Genomic DNA, 25,160 nt, shown 5'->3' with positions numbered 1-25,160 from the left:
TGGTGGAAATGTTATTGGTTTTTGTGTGCCGACTCCTCTAAAACGAAATGATTTCCGTATCCGTTGCATTAAATTAAAAAGTTTTATAGTTTTTTTGGTTGGCTTATAGGTGAGAGGGAGGTATAAAATTGTTTATCTAGAGTTTAGTCATGAATGTGTTAATTTGTAAAAATATTGATTTGAAAATAAATGGTTAGAATAAAATCGGATCAAATGTTTTTTTTCGTTCGAACTAATGGTGTGTGCGCGTATTGGATGGATTATGATTTACTATTTTTAAAACGTTTGAAAAACCGATTTTAAATGGAAATAGTAATAGAAAACGAGTTATGCAATTGCGAAATTAGTAAATTAAATAATCAAAGAATGACACTTGATATTTCAAATTTTATTATGTCTTTATAATTGTGGAGATTTATAAAATTGGTCGATAAGTTATGTTCCAATAAAAAAAATGTCTCACTAATATCAAATTTTGACGTTTTCTTCTTTTCCAATTTCTGTAGTTATCATTAACCCAAAAAATGATTAACAGTTACATAGAGATATTAGACGTGGATATTTTTCCCTCCAAATCGAATCTAATATTTACCCTCCAATAGAAAATATTAAATCCATTCTACAATTCAATTACCTTGAAACCAATTTAATGGAAAATAGGAAATCTTCATAAATAGTCTTTGTGCGCTGCCATTAACCATTAAAATGCACTTAAATGCCACCAACAAGGGGTTTCTGTACGCAACACTTTTATGTCGCTTATTGAAGTAATGGCGGTAAAGAATTCCCTTCTTGGCAGGATGCAAGTTGAGGCTGTTTCAAATGCTGCAAAGATCTATGTATGAGTGTTAACCTTAAATCCTCACAAAGTTGCATTCATCCATGGCTTTATATCCTGTCACAATGATTTGAGCTGGTTGGTTGGTATCTGTTCACATACAAACACAAAGGCACATAACCACACATACACATAAACCCATAAAGAAACTTACATATGAGTACACATCATTTCTATGCCATTTTCCATTGAATCCCTTAAGGACAGCCAGCTGCCTCAATTGAAAACTATAAAACCTCAATACTGCTGCAAAAAGGCAACAGCATTAATGGATGGATGAATTTCTCTTGCAGTTTTCTAGTCGTTCTATATTCCCATTTAGCCATAAATGAAACATGGAAAGGCATGTTGTTAGGCTGGCAAATGGTTTTGTTTTTTGTTTGCATAGGTTTCTGGGAGTGTAACTGGGTGTGGTTGTGTGTGCTTTGTCGCAAGTTACTTAAGGGATAATTTCTAAGGCAGTTATTGCTCATAACTCGAGGAATCTTTAATAAGATTATTACTTTAAGAAGACATTTTTGAAAAGAAACTTTAGCGATCTTGAAGATCTATAAATAGAAGGTTTCTACCTATATTTTATAAAAAAGGTACCTTGGATGTTCTGAGAGGTTACTTTCAGAGGTTTTCTTTAGTAAAACTTTTTATTTTTTATTTTATTTATTTATTTCAATTTTCATAAGCCCAGTCTTTCGACCTTAAGGCTGTATACTACAGTTTAATGTTCAATTTAATAATATATAAAATAGCTTAAATATAACAAGGGAGGGATATTAGAACTACTCAAAACTTTTCATGTTTATATAAAGAACAGTTATTTATTTTACACATAAAAGACCTTTTAAAGGTTTTCTTTCATATAATCTTTGGAGATTATCTAAAAAGAAGAAGACCCTAAGCCTAAAACACCCTTAAGAAGTCTTCTCTATATAGGAGACCTATAAGCAGCCTTCTTCTCACTGAAAAACACCTTAGATGTCTTATACACAGAGAAAAAATTATGAAGGACTTCTAAAAACTTTTTGGAGGTGTTCTGTATAGAGAAAACTTATTTGAGGAAATCTATACATAGAATAATTTTTAGAAGTCTTCTGTGCAGAAAAAAACCTAAAATACGCTTTAGAGGTTTTCCATACCGAGAAGATCTTTTAGAGGTCGTCTATTTAGGGAAGACCTTCTAGATGTCTTCCATACCAAAAATACCTTTTAGATGTCTTCCATACTTCTTCTGTACAGGTATATTTCTTCTGTATAGGTATTTATAGAAAATACCTTTTAGATGTCTTCCATACAGAAAAGACGTTTTAGAGGTATTCTATACCGAGAAGACACTTTAGAGGTCTTCTATACAGAAACTACGTTCTGAGGTCTTCTATACAGAAAATACGTACTGAGGTCATCCATAACGAGAAGGATTTTTGAAGTTTTCTATATAGGAAAGACCTTCTAGAGGTCTTGTATACAGAAAAGGCCTTCTTCCATACCGAGAGGAGCCTTTAGAAGTCTTGCATGCCGAGAAGATCTTTATAGTAGACCTCACTGTACCAAGAAGACCCTTTAGTGGTCGTCTATACAGATTAGACCATATAGTGCTCTTAAATAACGAGAAGACCCTTTAGAGGTCTTCTATACATGTAGGTCTTCAGTATAGAGAGGCCTTATATACAGAAAAGGCATTTTAGGGGTCTTCCATACCGAGAAGAGCCTTTAGAGGTATTTTATATAGGGAGGACCTTCTAGAGATCTTCTGAACAGAAATACCTTTTACAGGTTTTCCATACTGAAAATACTTATTAGAAGTCTTCTATATAAGGAAGACCTTCTAGCGATATATAGAGGAGACCTTATTGAGGTCTTCTATATAAGGAACACCTTCTAGAGGTCTTCTATACAGAAAATAACTTTTAAAGGTCTTCCATACCGAGAAGACCCTTTCGAGTTCTTCTAAATAAGCAGGTCTTCAGTATAGAGATGCCTTATATACAGAAAAGGCCTTTTAGAGGACATTCATACAGTAAGGATCTTTTAGAGAACTTCTTTTAGAAATCTTCCATAACGAGAAGACCTTGTAGAGATCTTCCATACTGAGAAGACCCTTTAGAGGTCTTCTATACGGAAAGGGCTCTTAAGGGTCTTCCATACCTAGAAGACTATTTAGAGGTATTCTGTACATGGAGGTCTTCAGTATAGAGAGGCCATATATATAGAAAAGGCCTTTTAGGAGTCTTCCATACCGAGAAGAGCCTTTAGAGGTATTTTATATAGGGATGACCTTCTAGAGATCTTCTGAACAGAAAATACCTTTTAGAGGTTTTCCACACTTAGAAGACCCTTTAGAAGTCTCCTATATAAGGAAGAGCTTCTAGAGGTCTCCTATGTCAGGAAGACCTTCTAGAGATCTTCTATTTTAGGAAGACCTTTTAGAGTTCTTCTATGTCGAGAAGACCTTTACAGGTCTACTATACAAAGAAGACCCTTTAGAAAAGACGTTCTACAGGCCTTCCATAGGACCCGTTGGAGGTCTTCTTTTTAGGGAAGACAATCTATACAGAAAATACCTTTTAGAGGTCGTCTCTACCGATATGACCCTTTAGAGGTTTTCTATTTCGAGAACACTCTTTTGAGGTCCTGCATGCCGAGAAGACCTTTACAGGTCTTGTATACAGAAAATACCTTCTATACAGAAAAGAACTTGTAGAGGTCTTCAATAAAGGGAAGGCCCGTGGGAGGTCTTCTTTATAGGGAAGACCTTCTATACAGAAAATACCTTGTAGAGGTCATCTATACCGATATAACCCTTAAAGATCTTCTATTCTCAGAACACTCTTTTGAGGTCTTGCATGCCGAGAAAACTTTTAGAGGGCTTCTATACAGAAAATACCTTCTAGAGGTCTTGCATAACGAGAAGACCCGTGGCAGGTCTTTTTTATAGGGAAGACCTTCTGGAGGTCTTTTATACAGAAAAGGCCTTCTTCCATACCGAGAGGAGCCTTTAAAGTCATTCTATAAAAGGAAGACCTTTCAGAGGTCTTCCATACCGAGAAGGCCCTTTGGAGGTAATCTATATAGAGAGGTCTTATATATAGAAAATACCTTTTAGAGGTCTTTCATACCGAGAGGACCTTCTGGAAGTCTTCTATAGAGATACGACCCTTTAGAGGTCTTATATACCGAGAACAATCTTTAGAGGTCTTGGATGCCGAGAAGACCTTTAGACGTCTACTATACCAAGAAGACCCTTTAGAGGTCTTCTATACAAATAAGACCTTCTAGAGGTCTTCCATAGACCCTTTCGAGTTCTTCTATACAGGGAGGTCTTCAGTATAGAGAGGCCTTATATAAAAAATGCCTTTTAGGGGTCTTCCATACCGAGAAGAGCTTTTAGAGGTATTTTATATAGGGAGGACCTTCTAGAGATCTTCTAAACAGAAAAGACCTTTTAGAGCTTTTTCACACTGAGAAGAAGTCTCCTATATAAGGAAGACCTTGTAGAGATCTTCTATATTAGGAAGACATTTTAGTGGTCTTCCATACAGGGAAGACCTTTTAGAGGTCTTCTATATCGATATTACTTATATACCGAGAACAATCTTTAGAGGTCTTGGATGCCGAGAAGTCCTTTAGAGGTCTACTATACCAAGAAGACCCTTTAGAGGTATTTTATACCGAGAACACTCTTTTGAGGTCTTGCATGCCTAGAAGACGTTTACAGTTCTACTATACAAAGAAGATCCTTTAGAGGTCTTCTATACAGAAAATACCTTCTAGAGGTTTTTCATAACGAGAAGACCCGTGGCAGGTCTTCTTTACAGGGAAGACCTTCTATACAGCAAATATCTTTAGAGGTCTTCTCTACCGATATGACCCTTTACAGGTTTTTCTATTCCGAGAACACTCTTTTGAGGTCTTGCATGCCGAGAAGACCTTTAGAGGTCTTCTATACAAAAAAGACCTTGTAGAGGTCTTCCATAACGAGAAGACCCGTGGTAGGTCTTCTTTATAGGGAAGACCCTCTAGAGGTCTTTCTACAGAAAAGGCCTTCTTCCATAACGCGATGAGCCTTTAAAGGTATACTATTAAAGGAAAGCCTTCCAGATGTTTTCCATACCAACAGGGCCCTTTGGAGGTCTTCTATATAGAGAGGTCTTATATACAGAAAATGCCTTTTAGTGGTCTTTTATACCGGGAGGACCTTGTAGAAATCTTCTATACCGATACGACCCTTTATCGGTTTTATATACTGAGAACAATCTTTAGAAGTCTTGCATGCCAAGAAGACTTTTAGAGGTCTACTATACCAAGAAGGCCCTTTAGAGGTCTTCTATACAAATAAGACCATCTAGAGGTCTTTCATACTGAAAATACCCTATAGAGGTCTTCTAAACGGAAAGGACTTTTAAGGGTCTTCTATACCGAGAAGACCCTTTCGAGTTCTTCTATACAGGGAGGTCTTCAGTATAGCGAGGCATTATATACAGAAAAGGCCTTTTAGGGGTCTTCCATACCGAAAAGAGCCTTTAGAGGTATTTTATATATGGATGACCTTCTAGAGATCTTCTAAATAGAAAAGGCCTTTTAGAGGTTTTCCATACTGAAAGACCCCTTAGAAGTCTCCTATATAAGGAGTACCTTCTAGAGATATTCTATATCATGTAGACCTTTTAGAGGTATTCTATACCGAAAAAACCCTTTTAGAGGTATTCCATACCGGGAAGAACTTTTAGGGGTCATCTATACCGATACGACCCTTTAGAGGTCTTCTATACCGAGAACACTCTGAAGACCCTTTAGAGGTCTTCTGTACAGAAAAGACCTATATACCTATTAGAGGTCTTCCACACCGAGAAGACCTTTGAGGTCTTCTATACCGAGAAGACCCTTTAGTGGTATTCTATGCAGAAAAGTCCTTCTAGAGGACTTCCATATCCAGAAGACCTTTTAGAGGTCTTCTGTATAGGGAAGAACTTTTAGAGGCCTTGTGTGCCATATAGAGGTTTTTACAGGTATAACCTTTTGCAGATCTTCCATACCTAGAAGACCCTTTATATGTCTTCTATGCAGAGAAGATCGCCTTCTAAAGATCTTCTGTACCCAGGTGACGCTTTTAGAGATCCCACTAAAGAGATGACCACTAAAGAGGCCGAGATGACCACTAAAGAGGTCTTCTATACAAAAAGACCCTTATAGAGATCTTATATACAGAGAAACCCTTTTACAGGCCTTCCATACTGATAGGACCTTTTAAAGTCCTTCTATACAGATATACCAATATAGAGATCGTCTATAAAGAGAAGACCCTTTGGTAGTCTTCTATGTGGAGGAGACCCTTATAGTGATCTTCTATACAGGGAAGACTTTCTAGATGACTTCTATACCGAGAAGACCCTAATAGAGGCCTTCCATACCGAGAAGACCCTTTAGAAGTCTTCTATAAAAAGAATACCTTGTATAGGTCTTCTATACTAAAATACCTTTAAGAAGCCTTCCATATCGAAAAGACCCTTTGGAGGACTTCCATACAGAAAATACCTTCTAAGTCTTCTATACAGAGAATACCATTTAGAGGTCTTCCATACAGAAAATACCTTCTAGAGGTCTTCCATGCCGAGAAGACCCGTGGGAGGTCTTCTTTATAGGGAAGACCTTCCAGATGACTTCTATACCGACAATACCCTTATAGAGGCCTTCCATACCGAGAAGTCTTCTATAAAAGGAATACCTTCTATAGGTTTTCTATATTAAAATACCTTTAAGAAGCCTTCCATATCGAAAATACCCTTTGGAGGACTTCCATACAAAAAATACATCCTAGAGGTCTTCTATACAGAAAATAACTTTTGGAGGTCTTCATACAGAGAAGACCGTTTAGAGGTCTTCCATACAGAAAATACCTTGTAGAGGTCTACCATATCGAGAAGACACGTGGGAGGTCTTCTTTATATGGAAGACCGTCTAGAGGTCTTCTATACAGAAAATACCTTTAAGAGGTTTTCCATACCGAGACTACGCTTTAGAGATCTTTTATATAGGCAAAATCTACTCCAGGTCTTCCATAAACAAAATCCTTCAGAGGTGTTCTATATAGGAAAGAATTTCTAGAGGTCTTTTATACAGAAAAGTCCTTTAAGAGGTCTTGCATACCGAGAAGACTCTTAAAGAAGCCTTCCATACCGAGAAGACCCTTTAGATGTTTTCTATATAAGAAAGTACTTCTAGATGTATTCTTCTATACAGGAAGACTTTTTAGAGGTTTTCCATGCCGAGAAGATCCTTCAGAGGTTTTCTATAAATGGAGATTCTGCTAGAGGTCTTCTATACAGAAAATACCTTCTAGTGGTCTCCCATGCCGAGAAGACCCTTTAAGGTCTTCTATACAGAGAAGACCCTTATAGAGGACTCTTGTGTATAGACGACCCTTGTAGAGGTCTTGTATTAAGGGAAAACCTTCTAGAGGTCTTCCATGCCGAGAAGACCCTTCAGAGGTCTCCTATGAAGAGAAGATCCTTTGACTTCTATGCAGAGAAAATCATTCAAAGGTCCCATATACATACACGCAGAAAAATATATGTTAGAAATATGTTTGGGTCCAAACAAATATTTGTTTGGGACTGGTTGTTTGCAACGTTTTGTGACATATCTCCATTTTATTTGTTTGGGTACCAACATATTTTTTATGTTAGAACATATTTTTTATGGGTGGAGAGAGGATTTTTATCAAAGAGAGTAACAACAGGGCTCTCGCGGATGCGGAATGCTGTTTTAAAACAAAGACGCAGAAGCTTTGTCCAAACACGTGTGTTGTTGTTAACCAACGTAGCAAGCAAAGAGGAAAATAAAAAAAAAATAATTATGTTGTTCTTTTTTCAGTTGCCTAAATAAAATCGTTGAGTAAAGACGGTAATGTGACAAGAAATAAATCGCATTGAACAAGGAATAAATCGCATTTACATATACTGGTAATTACATCAATACATTTTTCATATATTTACATACATACATATCGTCACCTGAAATGCCTGTCTGTTATATATTTCTTTGGAATTTTTTATGTACCTGTGTGTCTGTTGTTGCTTATTTCCATGCGTTTCAATAAACAACCACCATTATTTATAAATGTGTGTATATGTTATTGAGAGCAAGTGAGCATACATTTCAATGTGTTTTACATTGAAATTTACGCTCCCTTGCTCTAAGTATGCGCCCATTGATGCATGTGTTTGTTTTTGTTTGCACCCACACATATAATTTGTTTGCACCCAAACATGTAATTTGTTTGCACCAAAAAATATATTTGTTTGCAGGACCCAAACATATGTTATGTTAGGGACTGCTTGCAAACAAATATATGTTTGCTGCAAAATATGTTTGGGACATATGTTAGAGAGGCCTTTTTTCTGTGTGTAGAATACCTTCTCTGTAAAGAGAATACCTTTCAGTGGTCTTCTATATAGAGAAAGCCCCTTAGAGGTATTCTGTAGAGAGAATATATTTTAGAGGTCTTCTTCATATAGACGACTCCGTGGAGGCCCTCTGTACATATAAGACATTTTAGAGGTCTTTAGTATAGAGTAGAGTATAGAGTCTTCTGTATAGAGAGATCTTCTATACATAGACACCTTTACCATTTATGGCTTTTTATATAGAGGAGACATTTTGTAGATCTCTTAGAGGTTTTCTATACAGAGAAGAACTGATTGAAGTCATCTATACAGGAAAATCCTTGGATGGTCTTCTTTCCAGACCATTTCCAAGGCCTCCTATAAGTAGAACATTCATTGGAGGTGTTCTCTACTATTTGCCGGTCTTAATTTTAATTGCTTTATAGGGGTCTTGTATACAGAGGAGACATTTTCGAGGTTCTCCAAATAAAAAAGTCCTTTTAGAGGTATTCTTGCAAAGAAAAATTTTCAAAGGCCTTTTTTACAGAAAATCCTTTTGTAAGAGGAAGACATCTTATAGGTCTTTTTATACCTTACACCACACTGTGGTAATGGTTATTATATCTTTGTGCATTTGTATGTAACATACAAAAGAAAACGAAATAGACCCATAGTTCCTTTCATCATCATCACTTTCTGAGTCGACTTATGCATGTCCGCCCGACTATGACCCCTTCTTTACTGGTTTATATAAAGAGCCTTTCTTTACATAGGAGGCCTTCTTTACATAATAGAGTTAATCTAGGTTTCCATTGAAAAGCAACAAAAATACATATGTATTAGTGTAGTGTAAGCATGCTTAGTGTTCCAAAAACATTGGAATATGTCAATATAACTTTTTAAAAGTGTCTTTCAGTATTGCAGTTGTCCCTCACCACACCAATATGTTGTCCCATTAACCATTTAAATTATCTTATTTGTGAGGGGGAAGGTGGTACCTTTTCTGTAATCCTTCCTTGTTCTGCAGGATTTTCGGAATTCTGAACGGCAGCCACATTTATTTTTTCCACAGTATGGACCACAGTTTTCGAACGTTGACGATCCTGTTGTCGTTGCAATTTACGTTGCTGATGCAGTTGATGATGATGCAGACGCTGGCGCACAACTGGTTTTTGCTGTTGACGATTACGTAGCTTACTTCGATTATGTTCGCGAACAATGATGGTGGATTTGTCATTGAAATTTCCACCATAATTGTCCTGATTGAAATGAGTTAATGGTGATGAGTCCGATAATAACGGTGATGTGGATGATGTCGATGATGGCAATAATTCTGATGAAATAATGCCCTTATGTGAGGCAGCAAATGAGTTCCCTGTTGCCGTTGCTGCTAATAATGCAGATTTATCGCCAACAAGAAGATTAAAATGAATTTTCTCACCATCCACAGTGGCCTGGTTATTGTCGTGCTCTGATGAGAATATTAATGATGATGACGACGATGGTGATGATGGCGGTGATGACAATGAAGATGACAATAATGTTGGTGTTAATATTGATGATGATTTGTCGTCGTCGGTTGCAATTCCAATGATGATGGGCTCGCCATTTATGGCGCTTTTGGATGAGTTTGGAATTGCGGACTTATTTGTGATTTTTTTCATAATGACATGTTTTCCACTTGACTGGCTGTTGTCAATGTTTGGAGTCTCGTAAATAAGTGACTGTTAAAAAGTCATAATTTTTGGGGTGGTATTTATTTTTTGTTGTTGTTGAGGGGTTAATTGTTTTTAGTAATAATTTTAAGACAACAACAAAAAATTATAATATAGATATAGAGTAGAAGACATAAACTTCAATAGACACAAACTTCAATCAAAGTAATTTCTATACATAAACCACCTTCTTAAGATGGCAATTATGGTGATGTGTTCTACTTCTATGAATAGAAAACCCTTAGGATTTTTAATTTTTTTTTTTTTTTCAATTTATTTCTTCTACTAATATTCGTTCTGTTTTCTACTTACAGCTGCATCTCCACGATATCTCTTGGATTTCACCTTTTGAATGACATTTGGACCATCAGTAACTGGAACTGGGGCATCCGATTCAGCTGTAGCTTGTGAAGCGGTTTGAGCAACTTGTACAGTGCGCGAACTATGGCTAACCTTACCGGGAACATAGGCTTCAGAGGCCGCATAACCACCCTGAGAAGTATCTCCACCTAAAACAACACCAGCACCAACATCGGGCATAGCCTGAGCTCCTGCATACAAAAGACCCGAGGCACGTCCTAAGGAAGAAAGGGAATAAAAATTAATAACAAAATATTTCGAATATTTCAATTGTCAGTTTTTGGAAAAAATATAAAATTCTTATTTTTAAGGGAAGACCAGTGGGACTTCTTATAGAAGACCAATAGGTCGACTATAGGAAGGCCGATGGGTCTGCTTATATAAAAACAGTAGGTCTTTTTTAAGAAGGCCATGGAACTTCTTATAGAAGACCAACGGGTATTTTTATAGAAGACCAGCGGGTATTTTTATAGAAGGCAAGGACAGTGGATCTTCTTATGAAAGTTTGATCGGTATTTTTATAACAAACCAATGGATGTTCTTATGGAAAGCCAATGGATCTTCTATGGAAGACCAATTGGACTTCTTACGGAAGACCAATGGGTCTTCTTATAGAAGACCAATGGGTTTTTTTTATAGAAGACCTATGGGTCTCCTCATAGAAGATCATTTGATCTTCTTATAGAGAACCAATGAGTCTTCTTATAGAAGACTAATGGGTATTTTTATAGAATACCGTTGGTTCTTCTTATAGAGGACCAGTGGTTATTTGGTACATTTCCCATGGAACTTCTTATAGAAGACCAGTGGGTTGGGTCTTCCAATAGAGAACCAGTAAGTCTCTTTATAGGAGGCCATTGAATCTTCTTATGGAGGACCAATGGGTCCTCTTCTGGAGAACAATGGTTCTTCTTATAGAAGACCAGCGGGTATTTTTATACAAGGCAAATGAGTCTACTTATGGAAGACCAGTGGTTTCTTTCTACAAGGACAGTAGATCTTCTAATGGTCTAATGGGTTTTTTTATAGAAGACCAATGGATCTTCTTATGGAAGGCCAATGAATCTTCTTATGGAAGACCAATTGGACTTCTTACGAAAGACCAATGGGCCTTCTTATAGAAGACTGTTGGGTCTTCTAATAGAACACCATTGGATCTTCTTATAGAGGATCAATGAGTCTTCTTATAGAAGACCAGGGCGTCGTTTTATAGATGACTAATGGATATTCTTATAGAAGACCGTTGGCTCTTCTTATAGAGGACAAGTAGAATTCCCATGGAACTTCTTACGGAAGGCCAGTGAGTATTTTTATAGAAGACCAGTGGGTTGGGTCTTCTAAGTCATTTTATGGATGGCCAATGAATCTTCTTATGGAAGACCAATGTGTCCTCTTGTGGAAGACCAATGGGTTTTCTTATAAAAGATCAATTAGTCTACTTATGGAAGACCAATAGGTTCTCTTATGGAGGACCAATGAATCTTCTTCTAGAAGACCAGTGAGTCTGCTTATAGAAAGCCAATCTGACTTCATATGGACCAATGGGTCCTTTTTTGTAAGACCTATCGGTGTTATTATAGAGGACATTTTATAGAAGGCCACAGGATCTTCTTGTGGAATACCAATGGGTCCTGTTATGGAAGACCAATTTGTCCTCTTGTGGGAGACCAATGGGTCTTCTTATAGAATGTCAATATAGCTTCTTATGGAAGAAGAATGGGCCTTTCTATAGAAGATCTGTGAACCTTCTTATAGTAGAGCACCATATGGTGATTACGATGGCTCTCACGCGAACACCCGAGCATGTACTGCAACGAAAGCATGCTATTGTGTTGCTGTACTGGAAGAATCTTTGTCTCCTAACATAGATGGTCCACTGAAGACATGAGGAGGCACCCTGTTTGCTGTGACAGCATTTAGGGCTGCATTCTGACAGGTTTGAATATTTTTCCATCGCGTTACACTTTTATTTGCGGACCATACTTGCGCTGCATAGCTTACAAAGGCCTTATATGTGGTCAATGTAAGGTTTCTATATCTGCATCCCCAGAAGAGCTACGAATACTCGCTCGAATTCCATTCGCGAGTGAAACTCTTCTCGAATTCTTGCGCTGCATAGCTTACAAAGGCCTTATATGTGGTCAATGTAAGGTTTCTATATCTACATCCCACACAGAGCTCCGAATACTCGCTCGAATTCCACTCGCGAGTGAAACTCTTCTCGAATTCGAGCCAGTTTAAGGGGGTAAGTTGCTCACTCCCCTCCACCAAACAAAAACTTAACCCACCCCCAAATAAACTTGCCCAAAGCTAACAAAAAATTGTACACGAAAAGAATTAACACTACCCGCCCAACTTTTCACTCGCGAGCTCTGAACCCAAGTGCTGCCGTCTAGGAAATTGAAGACCTTGTTCCTACAACTCAGCTTGTTGCAGATAGCTATGGCATGCGAGGACAACATGAACATGCTGTCGAATGGGTAGTTGATGGTCGGAATTCTGCTGCCATCGACCATGACATTAAAGTTCTGTTCTCAGATCGTAGATTTAGTGGCGGGTTTTTGCATAATCCTCGCGTAGAAAAATAGGTTAAATAGTAGTTCAGCCTTTCAAAAATGACATCCGGAAAGATACCTGACGCCAAGATCATACAATCATCGCATACGTTACGATCTCATTGCCGTCTGAAGAAGGCGGGAAAACAGGAGAGGTAGTTCCGAGCGTATCACACCACCTTGGGCTTCTTGTCCCTGAATTCCACGTACGACTGGCGACCACACATATAATTGATTATCTAACGTTTCAAACTTGACGGGAGGGTAGTCCGCTCGATGTCCGCAAACAGCGTGGAGTAAAGTATCAAATGCTTTTGATAAGTCAAGCACCATCATCACTAATATGTGTGGCGATGGCATGCAGCCCTCTTGCCTTGCAGTACAGCTTACGGAACCCATGCTGATGATCGGCAACTCGATAGATATTTCTACGCTGGGGAGGAATTAAGCCTCAAGAGTCTTTACTACGGGCGACAAAAGCGAAATCGGTCTGTACGATTTAAATTTGCTGGCATCCTTGCCTGCCTTAGGTAGCGGTACCACCCTGTCCATATCCCAAACTTCAGGAATGATGTCGGTGTCTTGCGACAGGTTGAGAACTCTTGTAAGATGCTCAACTCCCGGCAGAACCAGCTCTTTCAGCGTTACCATGGAGATTTCATCAGGGCCCAACGCTTTGGATGATTTCGCGTTCCTGATGACATTCGCAACATAACCCATTGTAAATTGTGGTGGTTCATCCTCAGCAGGTAGATATCCATTGCGACGTAGTACTCTTCTGTTCTCCCTGTCACTCCCGGGATTCTCGACAAATTGTCGATTGAAATAACTTGAGCACTTCTTCGGGTCAGTCAACGTAACGTTGCCAAACGTGACTGAGGTCCTATCTCCCTTCTTTCCAGGGTTCCAGAGATTTAAGAGATTCCAGAGATTTAAGCGTTGCTCACAATTATCACTTTTTCCGGTTTCTATGTTGCAATTCTTCATATGATTTAACCACTTGTTCACCGACCAACCTGTTAAATTCCAGTTTCCACTCCCTGACTCTGGGGTCACTGCATTTGGCACGACGAAGCTCATCACACTCATTTACTAGTTCCTTGCCTTCTGCTTGTAAGTTTTTTTCAGCGGCTGCTGGCTCGAAACGCCCTTTCTGCCAGTCGATCAGAAGGGTTAGAGATATCTTTGAAGAGGTGATTATTGAACTCTATGAAACTCTGGCAATTATCTGGCGAAAGATGACACTCTCCGTTAATTCTGATGGGCGCGTCCTCATTGATCGTACAAAACGTAGAGCTATCAATATGCTCAGTTACCCTTGGGTTGTTTCCGAGGACTGAATGGAACAACTCATGATGGGCTTAAAGTCCTCCAAGACCAGACGGTTATTACCTTGCAAATGCGGGCAAATGTTGGTTCTATAAGCTGGAACGGAACCTTCCGATTTTCGGTATTTTGAATGTTGTGACCTCAATATTGCCCCGAAATGGCTGAAATTCGGTATTTGGTCTTCGATGGGGGTATACAACGTTCCATCTGAAATTTGTCGGTATAGGTCCACGTTTTGATATAGTCCCCATAGAACGGTACCTTCCGATTTTCGGTATTTTGAAGGATTATGCCTCAATATCACACCGAATTGGTTGAAATCTAGTACGTAGTCTTTCCACTTGAAATTTGTCTTCATGTAGCCCCCATAGAATGATACCTCCGGATGTTCAGATTTTTGATATTTTGAAGGTTGTGGCCTCAATATCCCCCCGAAATGCCTGAAAATTCAAATTTAGTCTATGTAGGGGGTATAAAACTTTCCATCTGAACATTTTCTGTATAGGACCACGTCTTCATATAGTCCCCATAGAATGGTATCTTCCGATTTTTGGTATTTTGAAGGTTGTGGCATCAATATCCCCCCGAAATGCCTGAAATTTGGTATTTAGTCTTCGTTGGGTGTATAAAACCTTCCATCTGAAATTTGTCGGTATAGTCCAACGTCTTCATGTAGCCGCCATAGAATGGTACTTTCCGATTTTTGGTATTTTGAAGGTTTTAGCCTTAATTTATCACTGAAGTGGCAGTAATTTGGTATTTGGCCTTCGTTGTGGGTATAAAACTTTCCACCTGAAATTTGTCGGTATAGAGCAAATTCTTAATAAGTCCACGTCTTCATATAGTCCCTATAAAACGGTAGCTTCCAATTTTTGGTATTTTGAAGGTTGCGCCCCCTCCGCGAAATAGCTGAAGTTTGATATTTAGTCTTCGTTGGGGGTATAAAGCTTTCCATCTGAAATTTGTCGGTATAGGTCCACGTCTCATATAGTCCCCATAGAACGGTACATTCCGATTTTTGGTATTTTGAAGGTTTTAGCCTTAATTTATCACTGAAGTGGCAGTAATTTGGTATTTGGCCTTCGTTGTGGGTATAAAACTTTCCACCTGAAATTTGTCGGTATAGAGCAAATTCTTAATAAGTCCACGTCTTCATATAGTCCCTATAAAACGGTAGCTTCCAATTTTTGGTATTTTGAAGGTTGTGCCCCCTCCGCGAAATAGCTGAAGTTTGATATTTAGTCTTCGTTGGGGGTATAAAACTTGCCATCTGAAATTTGGCAGTAAAGATCCACGTTTTCATTTAATCCCCATAGAAAGGTACCTTCCGTTTTTTGGTATTTTGAAGGTTGTGGCCTCAATATCCCTGAAATGGCTGAAATTTGGTATTTAGTCGTCGTTGGGGCATAAAACTTTCCATCTGAAATTTGTCGGTTTTGGTCCATGTCTTCATATCCCACTGAATGTTACCTTCCGATTTTCGGTATTTCGAAGGTTTTAGCCTCATTAACATACCGAAATAGTTGAAAGTGGGCATTTAGTCTATGTTGGGGGTGCAAAACTTGCTATATGAAACTTGTCAGTATAGGTCCACGTTTTCATATAGCCACCACAGAACTGCAGCTCCTGATTTTCGGTATTTTGAAGGTTGTGGCCTCAAAATCACACCGAAATGGCTAAAATTTGGTCCTTAGTCTTCTTTGAGGGTATAAAACTTTCCACCTGAAATTGGTTGGTAAAGGTCCTTGTCTTCATGGAGCCCCCATAGAACGGTACCCTCTGATTTCGGTATTTTTAAAGTTTTAAAAACATTATTCAACCAGAATAACTGAATTTTGGTATTTAGTCTTCGCTAAATGTACAAACATTTATACAGGTACAAAACATGTCTTGCAAAAAAAGCAGACAATATAGGTCCACGATTTTGTATAAGCCCCATATAAGCGTAGCCACCATTTAAGTTTTTTTTAAAGATTTTTTTCCACCGAATAGTTCGTTAATTGGATTTTTGTGTTTCCAGAAGAGTAAAGGGAGTATTATCAGTTTAGATATTCTGCTCCTTTCCTTTCATAAACGAAAGCAAAGTAATTGTTTCTATTTACTATTTATCTATTTACGTGGTGGAGGTTTTAAAAGTTCGGTCCGGCCGAATTTAACGCCGTTCTTACTTGTTTTCTTTCAAGTTCCTCCCGAGGATCTTTTGAAAATTAATTTTTAAATTGAGTTTCTTTCTAGCAACCAATGGTTGGAACATTGTTTGAAAGATGTCTGGACAAGATTCTTTTAATTAACGAATTCATTTCAAATGATTAATGAATATTTTGAAAAATTTTTAAGGGGCTGATATGCTGAGGCAATTGTATTTGTATTGCTGCTTTTTATTGTTCTTATTGAAATAATTTTATTTCGGTACAGTAAAACCTTTATTCTGAGCATTTCTCTCCTTTTGATGGCAAGTTTTTACTTTGATGTCACTTTCGGCGGATTTTACTCTACTTTCTTTTTACTTTTTTTTTAATTTACCTTCGAAACCATTAAACGCTAAATCTTTGACTTAAAACATAATCGTTTCTTCCCAGTAAATATGATGCACATGTTTCCAAAATTTGCTTTCAGTTGACTTCAAAAGAACCGTGGCATCTCCTGTGAAAATGTTCAACTTTAAGCCATTAAAAACATTTGTTACCTTTTGTAAGTATTTGGAGGAATGAAAGAAAAAACGGGATTTGCTCTAAGATTTATAACAATTATTCCACATGGTATTGGGAAAACAAAAACTTTTTGTTATGCCACACGATAAAAGCAAAAAAATGGACATTAAGGAGTAGCATACCCCGGTTCGCAGTATAGTAGATTAATTGAAAAAGTTCGACAATTCATTTTAGCGATTGAGCGCAAAACGAAAAGAGTTAACAATGTTTTAAGCCAAAGAAATCCATGTGAAACCTTCTTCTATCTATGACAGCAATGTTGTTGCTGTTTTTGTACCGCTTTTCGTTTTGGAAGAAAAAAAAAGGATTGAAATGTTTTTTTTTTTTCGTTGCAAAATCCCATCATGTAAATGGATGCCAAGGGCCACATTTGTCAATGTGCCAGTGAAATTAATTACACAAAGCGACGACGGCGACGATAGCGTAAATAATTGTTGTTGGTTTGGACCAATGAACTTGGGTTTTAGAAGATGAGACAACGGAGAAATGACAGCAGCAGCAGTTGTAGCAGCACCAAAACCATGCCTTTGACTGGGTAAAATAACCAACTTTAAACTTGATTCAAAACAAAGCAACAGAAAATTCCTCAAGAGTGCTCTCGTAATTAACCAAGGCGATAACAAGTACGGCCTTTAAGTGTTAATTGGCAAAACAGCAGCAGCAACAACAGCAATAGCAGCAAAGAAGAAGTGGCAGAGATAACAAATAAAATTATGCGTCTAAAACAAAACATGAGTTCACAAAATATTATTACTGCACAGTGGTGACAAAGGTTAATTTTTTAAAAACAAAATCTGCACCAATTGTCCATGTTTATTAAAGGACCATGATCTGCGAATCTGCATCTGGAATAATTTGACTCTTTATAGAGATGGAGCAGTTTACAAACTGGGAGATTTTATTGGGAAATTTGAAAAGGAGAATATCTTTGGCCTAACAGACGGAAAAATTCAGCCTCCACTATGAAACATCTGACAATGGATTGAGCCCAACAAAAACCAAATTGATCACGTTCCGATAGATAAAGACATTCATCGAGCGTGCTGGATATACGATAGATGGAAGACCTCTCAAAGATATATTTAAGGGATCTTCTAATGATAGAAGACCTTCCAAAATTGATCTTCTGTGGATATACGACTTAATAAAGGGGTCTTCTGTAACGAAAGATCTACAAAATGGTACTTCTAAAGATAGAAAACCTCCTAAACGGATATTCTAAAGGCAAAAAAACCTTCTAAAAGAGTCCTCCAGAAACAAAAGACCTCCTAAAGGGGTCTTTCAGGGATATCAGACCCCCAAAAGTGGTTTTCTACAGATAAAATACATACATACAGAAGTGGTTTTGTAAAGATTTAAGACCTCACAAAGGGATCTTCTAATGATGGAAGACCTCCTAAAAGCCCCCAAAATGGGTCATCTGTAGATAAATGACCTTATAAAAGGGTCTTCTGTAGACGAAAGATCTTTTAGAGATAGAATACTACCTACCTATACCAAAAATACCTCTTCAAGGGGTTTCCCATATATAGACGACCTTATAAAGGGGTCCTCCTATAGACAAAGGAAACCTAAAGGATTCTTCTATAGACAGAACGTCACATAAAGGCGTCTTCTATAGATAGGAGACATCCTAAAGTTATCTTCTATAGTTATAAGACCTTCTAAAGGGGTCTTCAATACATGGAAGACCCCTTAAGGGGGCTCCTATTGATCGAAGAGCCCCTAAATGGATCTTCTATAGATAGAAATCTTCACATAGTGATTATCTATAGATAGACGTCATCCTAAAGTCGTATTCTATGGATAGAAAATCTACTAAGGGATATTCTTCAAATAGAAGGCATCCTAAAGGGATCTTCTATAAATGGACGACTTCCTACAGAAATCTTCTATATATGGAAGACCTACGAAAGGGGTCTTCTATAGGTAGAAGATCTTCTAATGGGTTCTTTCATAGGTAGAAGACCTCCTAATGGGGTCTTCTATAGGTAGAAGACCTACTAAAGATGGCGTCTCTATATAGAACACCTCCTAAAGGTGGTTTTTCTGTATAGAATACCTCCGAAAGGGGTTTTCTAAAGATAGAAGATCTCCTGAAGAGGTCTTTTATAGACATAAGGCCCCCTAAAGTGGCATTCGTTAGATAGAAGACTTCCTAAAGTTATCTTCTATAGATTGAAGACTTTCTAGACATCCTAAAGGGGTCTCCTATAGATAGAAGAACTCCGAAAGGGGTCTTCTATAAATAAAACACCTCCAAAAGAGGTCTCATATAGATAGAAGGCCTCTCAGAGGGGTATTCTACAGGTTAAAGGCCTCTTAAAGGAGGCCTTTGTAGATATATAACATCTTAAAATCGGTTTCTCTAAACTGAAGACCTCCGAAAGAGGTCTTCTCTATGTAGAGGATTTCATAAAGGGATCTTCTATAAAAAGAAGGCCTCCTTAAGGGTTCTTCGATAGATAGAAGACCTCATAAAGTGATCTTCTATGGATAGCAGGCCTCTGAAAGGGGTCTTTAGGTAGAAGACTTCCTAAAGGTGGGTTCTCTATATAGAAGTTCTCCTAAAGGGACATTCTATGAATAGAAGACCTCCTAGAGGGAACTTCTATAGATTGAAGACCTCCGACATCTATAAAAGACCTCCGATAATGGTCTTCTATTAATAAAATACCTACTACAGGGGTATCGTATAGTAAGGAGGCCTCTCTGAGGGGTCTTCTACATATTAAAGGCCTCCTAAATGGATCTTCTACATATATAAAACTTCCGAAAGGGGTCTTTTATATATAGAAGGTGTCCTGAAGGTCTCCTGAAGGGGTCTTCTATGCTCCCTAAAGTGGTCTTCGTTAGATAATAGACCTAAAAGGCATCCGACATGGATCTTCTATAAATAAAATGCATCCTATAGGGGTCTACTGTAGATAGAAGGCCTCTCAGTGAGGTCTTCTACAGATTAAAAGCCTCCTAAAAGGATCTTCTGTTGATATAAGACCTCCTAAAAGTGGCTTCTCTAACTAAAAGACCTCCAAAAGGGATCTTTTACAGATTGCAGGCCTCTGAAAGGGGTCCTAAAGGGGTCTCCTATGTATACAGGATCTCTCAGTGAATCTTTTTGTAGATTAATGGCCTCCCGAAGGGATCTTCTATAGACCTGAAGGTGGCTTGTTCAAATAGACGACCTCCGAAAGGGGTCACCTGTAAATAAAAGACCTCCTAAAGTGGTTTTTATAGATATAAAACTTCATAGAGGGATCTTCTGTAGATATCAGGCCCCAGGAAGGAGTCTTCTGTTTATAGAAGACTTAAAAAAGGGGTCTTCTCTTAATAAAATACCTCCTAAAAGGGTCTCCTATAGAGAGAGAGAGAGCCTTTCAGAGGGGTCTTCTATACATTAAAAGCACCGTAAAGGATAGATATAAGACTTTCTAAAGGTGGCTTGTCTAAATAGAAGACCTCGAAAGGGGTCCTAAAGGGGTATCCTATATATAGAAGGCCTCTCAGAGGGATCTTCTATAGATTTAAGGCTCCATAAAGGGATCTTCAATAGATAGAAGACCTCCTAAAAGTGGATTGTCCAAAATAGAAGGCCTCATAAAGGAAACTTCTACAGATAGCAGACCTCTGAATGGGGTCTCCTTTATATAGAAGGCCTCTCAGAGGGGTCTTCTTATAGGTTAAAGGCCCTAAAGGGACATTCAATAGATAGAATACCTCCTTAACGTGACTTCTACAGATAGCAGATCTCCTGAGCCCTCTGAAGGGGTCCTCTATAGCTAGAATGCTCAAAAAATTGGTCTTTGTTAGATAATAGAGCTCCTAAAGTGATATCCTATAGATAGAAGACTTCCTAGAGGGATTTTCTATAAATGGAAAACTTTCTAAAAGGGTGTTCTATACATAGAAGACCTCCGGCAGGGTCTTCTATAAATAAAATACCTCCTAAAGGGATCCCCTATAGATAGAAGGCCTCTCAAAGAGGTCTTCTACAGATTAAAGGCCTCCTAAAAAGATCTTCTATAGGTGTAAGACCCCCTTAATGTGGCTTCTTTAGACAGTAGATTTCTTAATCTTCTATGGATAGAAGACCTCCGAAAGGGATCTTCTATATATAACAGGCCTCTGAAGGGGGTCTTCCGTATATAGAACACCTCCGAAAGAGGCTTCTGTAAATAAAATACCTCCTAAAGGGTCTTCTGTAGATAGAAGCCCTCTTAAAGGGGTCTCTAAATATATAAGACCTCTTAAAGGGGTCTTCTATAGATGTAAGACTTCAAAAAGGGATCTTCTATAGGCCTCTGAAAGGAGTTTTCTATTTATAGAAGACCTCCGAAAGGGGTCTTCTCTAAATAAAATACCTCCTACAGGGATCTCCTATAGATAGAGGGCCTCTCAGAGGAGTCTTCTATAGAGGGATCTTCTATAGATATAAGACCTCCTAAAAGTGGCATGTCTAAATAGAAGACCTCCGAAAGGGTCTTCTATGGAGAGAAGATTTCCTATGTGGGTATTCTTTAAATAGAATGGCTCCTAAAGTGCTTTTCGAAGGGGGTCTTCTATAGATAAAATGCCTACTAAAGGACTTCTATAGATATGAGACCTCATATTTTATCTTTGTAAGACCCCTTTATAAAGATAGAATACCTCATATATATAGAAGCTCTATATATAGGAGATCTCCAAAGTATACTATAAATAGAAAACCTCCTTAAGCGGTATTCTACAAATTGAAGATCTCCGAAAGCGTCTTCTGTAGATAGAAGACCTTCTAAGAGGTTCTTCTACAGACAGAAGGCCTCCTGAAAGGGGTCTGCTCAACCAATAAGTCTATAAGTCTGCTGCCTATTGCTTATAGAATAGTGTCAGGGATTTTGTGTGAACGACTTAATAAAATAATTAGACCATATCGTTGCGGCCTTCGTCCTGCAATATCCCCCATTTATCAAAAATTCACCTTGTGTCAAATCGTGGAAAAGTCCGAAGAGATGCAGATCAACATGGTAAGTCGATTATAAACCATTCTTCGACAGCCCTATATGTTTAAAGGTATTCCAAGCCATGTCTGAATTTGGTATTCGCATAAAGCTCACTCGGCCTTGTGAGATGACTCTAACTGATACCCGGTCCTCATTTAAAATAGGAAAGAATCTCTCCGAACAGTTTAGTACCAAAAGAGGTTTCAGACAAAGAGACACCCTTTCATGCGACTTCTTCAACATTCTGCTGAAAAAAGTTATACGAGATGCAAATAGCCACATGTTGCTTATGCCGACGACTTTGACATCATGGATCGATCAGTAAAAGAAGTAACAAATATCTTTAAAAAAAGTCGAAAGATAATCTGCAAAAGGTGGTCCGGCAGACACAGCCAAGTTGGTGGTATCGACGCGCAATGCGTCCACGGAACTTGAACCAACTGTGGTATATACAATTTTGAAGTAGTTGAAGACATCGTCTACCTCAGCACCGCCATAAATACATCAAACAACATCAGTTGTAAAATAACAAAAATAGTATCGGCCACCAGATGCTACTTTGGACTATGAAAGCAGTTTAAAATTGAAGCCACTTCTTGTCAAATTGAAATCACATTTTGCAAAACACTGTCCTCTTTAGATGCCCCTTCTAATCTTTAGAAAATCCACGACTATTGTACTCTTTATTGTCCAGCTCCTTAAAATCGTTTAAAAAATTGACGTTACTTTATCCACTGACGAAATTTCGGTTCCGACTCACAGTACCTCCTCGCTTAGACAAAAAGCATTGACAGCCAACATAATTCATTTTGGATTCACGTGGCAATGCTTCGTTTTGTTTCAAAAAAATTTTTTTTTTTTGCTAAGCACGTCTAACTTACAAACGTGCCAGACAGACAGGCAGGCAGTCAAGACAGGCAACATGTTGGACTTTAACAGAGGCCAGTAGCTGAGCTGGAAAGAGTTAAACCATAACGGCTTTTATCACTTTCCCGGTTGGATGGTTGCTTGGTTAACACTTTAAATGGACAAAGCAGCAGCAACAAAAAAATCCTTTGTACCAAAGGATCAATGAATGAAAAAAGGGAAAACAACAAGAAGAACAACAACAAAGCAAACAAATAAAATTAATTATTTTTAAAAATTTTAATAATATTAATTAAAGGCGGTATAAAGATAATACAGATCTGTTAGAGTTTTGTTGTTGTTGTGCTTTACTCGTTTTGTTATCATCCCAAATCTGTTCAGAACTTTTCTCCCCGGACATGGATAATTTAATCATTTGGTAAATTGTTGTTGCAATTAAGCGATAAGGCCAGTGAGAGCAATTACGGGAAGAGAATGTTGGGTGGATGTAAGGAGAATTCTTTTTTATAAAGGTTTAGTTATGTCTGATTTTCAGGAAAAGAAAAGTAAAAAAGGGATTTGCCAGTGAAATGAGAAGTGGAGGAGTTTTTATTGAGTCTTTGATAGCTTTATGGCTTTAGTGGGAGTTTTACTTTAAGGTTGTGTGAAACCTATAAAACCCAACAAAGGTCAAATACAACGATGAAACTAAGGAGGAAGGGAAGATATTCTTTAAAAATACACGATTATGGAGAAGAATATTCTTTAAGAAGATTTAATTTTTCAAAATCTTTGATAGTAGGAAAATAAAAGGTACCAACAGAAGGACTTATCATGGTTCTTCTTTCATCTAAAGTGGACAGTGACCTCCCCGTGGGGTCTCCCGGGGAACTGCCTATAACGCTCATTGAAGGCTGCGAGCTATCATAACTAACATGTACCATAAAAATGTCGATAGGGCGTTGGATTAGTAACTAATCCAGGCCTTAAGAGATGTACTGTTTACGCCCTCGTAGATGTATATGCACATTACAAGGCCAATAATACTGCTATAGTGGAAATGCGATGGATTGGGAAAGGCATCACAACAACAAGTCTTTCTAAAGGGGTTTTCGGTAGACAGAAGACTTCTCATAGGGGTTTCTAAGAAGAAAAGGATGTCTTGAAGATAGAAGACCTTATGGTTTGTTTTAGAAAAAATACATCCAAGAGAGTCTTAGATTGATAGAATACCTTCTCGAGAGTACATGTATGGATAGAAGTTCCCCGAAATTGGTCATCCACAGCTAGAAGACCTATCCTATATCCAGAAGACCTTCCAAAGGCATCTTTCCTACATAGAAGGTCTCCTAAAGGGGTTTTCTTTATACGGAAGACCTCTTAAAGGTAGAGTTGGCAAACCATCGATAGTCTTACTATCGTTTTGATCGCTTTCGTAAAGCACAGTTTCTATTGGATTCCAAATCAATTATTTTTTAAATAATTCGAGGCAAATAAGCAATCAAAACGATAGTCAGACTATCGATAGTTTGCCAGTTCTACTTAAGGTGGTCTGCTTAAAGGTGTCTACTATTCATAGAAGAAGGGTTCTTCTATAGATAGAAGACCTTCAAAAGGGGTCTTCTATAGATGAAAGACCTTTTAAATCGGTTTTCTACTGTTGGAAGACCTCCTATAAGGGGCCTCCTAATGGGGGGATAAATAAGAGACCTCCTAAGGGATCTTCTATAGATAAAAAATCTCCTAAAGGGGTCTTCTAGCGATAAAATACCTAAATGAGTATTCCTTCTAGAACAGACCTCCTAAACTGCTCTTCTGCAGATAAGAAAGTTTCTATAATGATCTTCTATATATAAAAGACCTTCTAAATGGGTCTTCCAAAGTGTCTCGTAGAGTTAAAAGACCTCCTAAAGTGTCTTCAATAGATAGAAGACCTTCTTTTTGAAGGTTTTCTATAGATATAAAAGCCCTATATGGGCCACCTTTAACTATAAGTAAGTAAATAGAACACCTCCTAAATGAGTCCTCCATTGATAGAAGGCATCATAGAAGTCTTCCTTAAGGGATCATACAGTGTTAGAAGACGTCCAATAAAGGTTTTCTAAAGGTAGAAGACGTCTTAAAGTGCTCTTCCATAGAAATAAAATGTGCTAAAGGAATCTTCCATAGAAAAAAAACCCTCCTAAAGGGATCTTCCATAGATAAAAGACCTCCTAAAGTGGTATTTTGTACTTTGAGGACCTCCTACATAGAATGAAGACCTCAAAAGATGATCTTCTATAGGTGGAAGACATCCTTAAGGGTCTTCTATAGATTGAAGATATCATGAATTTGTTTTCTATAAATAGAACACCTTTTAAAAGGGTCGTTTGTGGATATGAGACCTCCGTAAGATATCTTCTTTATACGGAAGACCTCTTAAAGGGATCTTCTGTTCTTAGAAAACCTTCA

The 25,160-nt window shown here is 38.0% G+C and overlaps 1 protein-coding gene across 4 annotated transcripts in view; it reads right to left on the bottom strand.

Annotated features, from left to right (window-relative positions):
- The window catches only part of LOC141404907 (uncharacterized), a 127,292-nt gene that overhangs the window by 16,818 nt on the left and 85,314 nt on the right, over nt 1–25,160 (bottom strand). For 2 of the 4 annotated variants that reach the window (XM_073988738.1, XM_073988737.1), the window contains 2 exons: nt 10,242–10,507; nt 9,213–9,389 (listed from right to left, as the gene is read on the bottom strand). In XM_073988738.1, coding sequence (XP_073844839.1) covers nt 9,213–9,389; nt 10,242–10,507 — 443 coding nt within the window. The remainder of the gene's footprint in view (nt 1–9,212; nt 9,390–10,241; nt 10,508–25,160) is intronic. The other 2 variants (XM_073988740.1, XM_073988739.1) reach the window with 1 other exon arrangement.

This window comes from Musca autumnalis, unplaced genomic scaffold (genome assembly GCF_047663935.1).
Source record: "Musca autumnalis isolate F117 unplaced genomic scaffold, ASM4766393v1 scaffold_5, whole genome shotgun sequence".
In the NCBI taxonomy this organism is placed as follows: Eukaryota; Metazoa; Arthropoda; class Insecta; order Diptera; family Muscidae; genus Musca; species Musca autumnalis.
The sequence above is the reverse complement of the archived record's forward strand: the minus strand, read 5'-3'. Positions and strand labels throughout refer to the sequence as shown.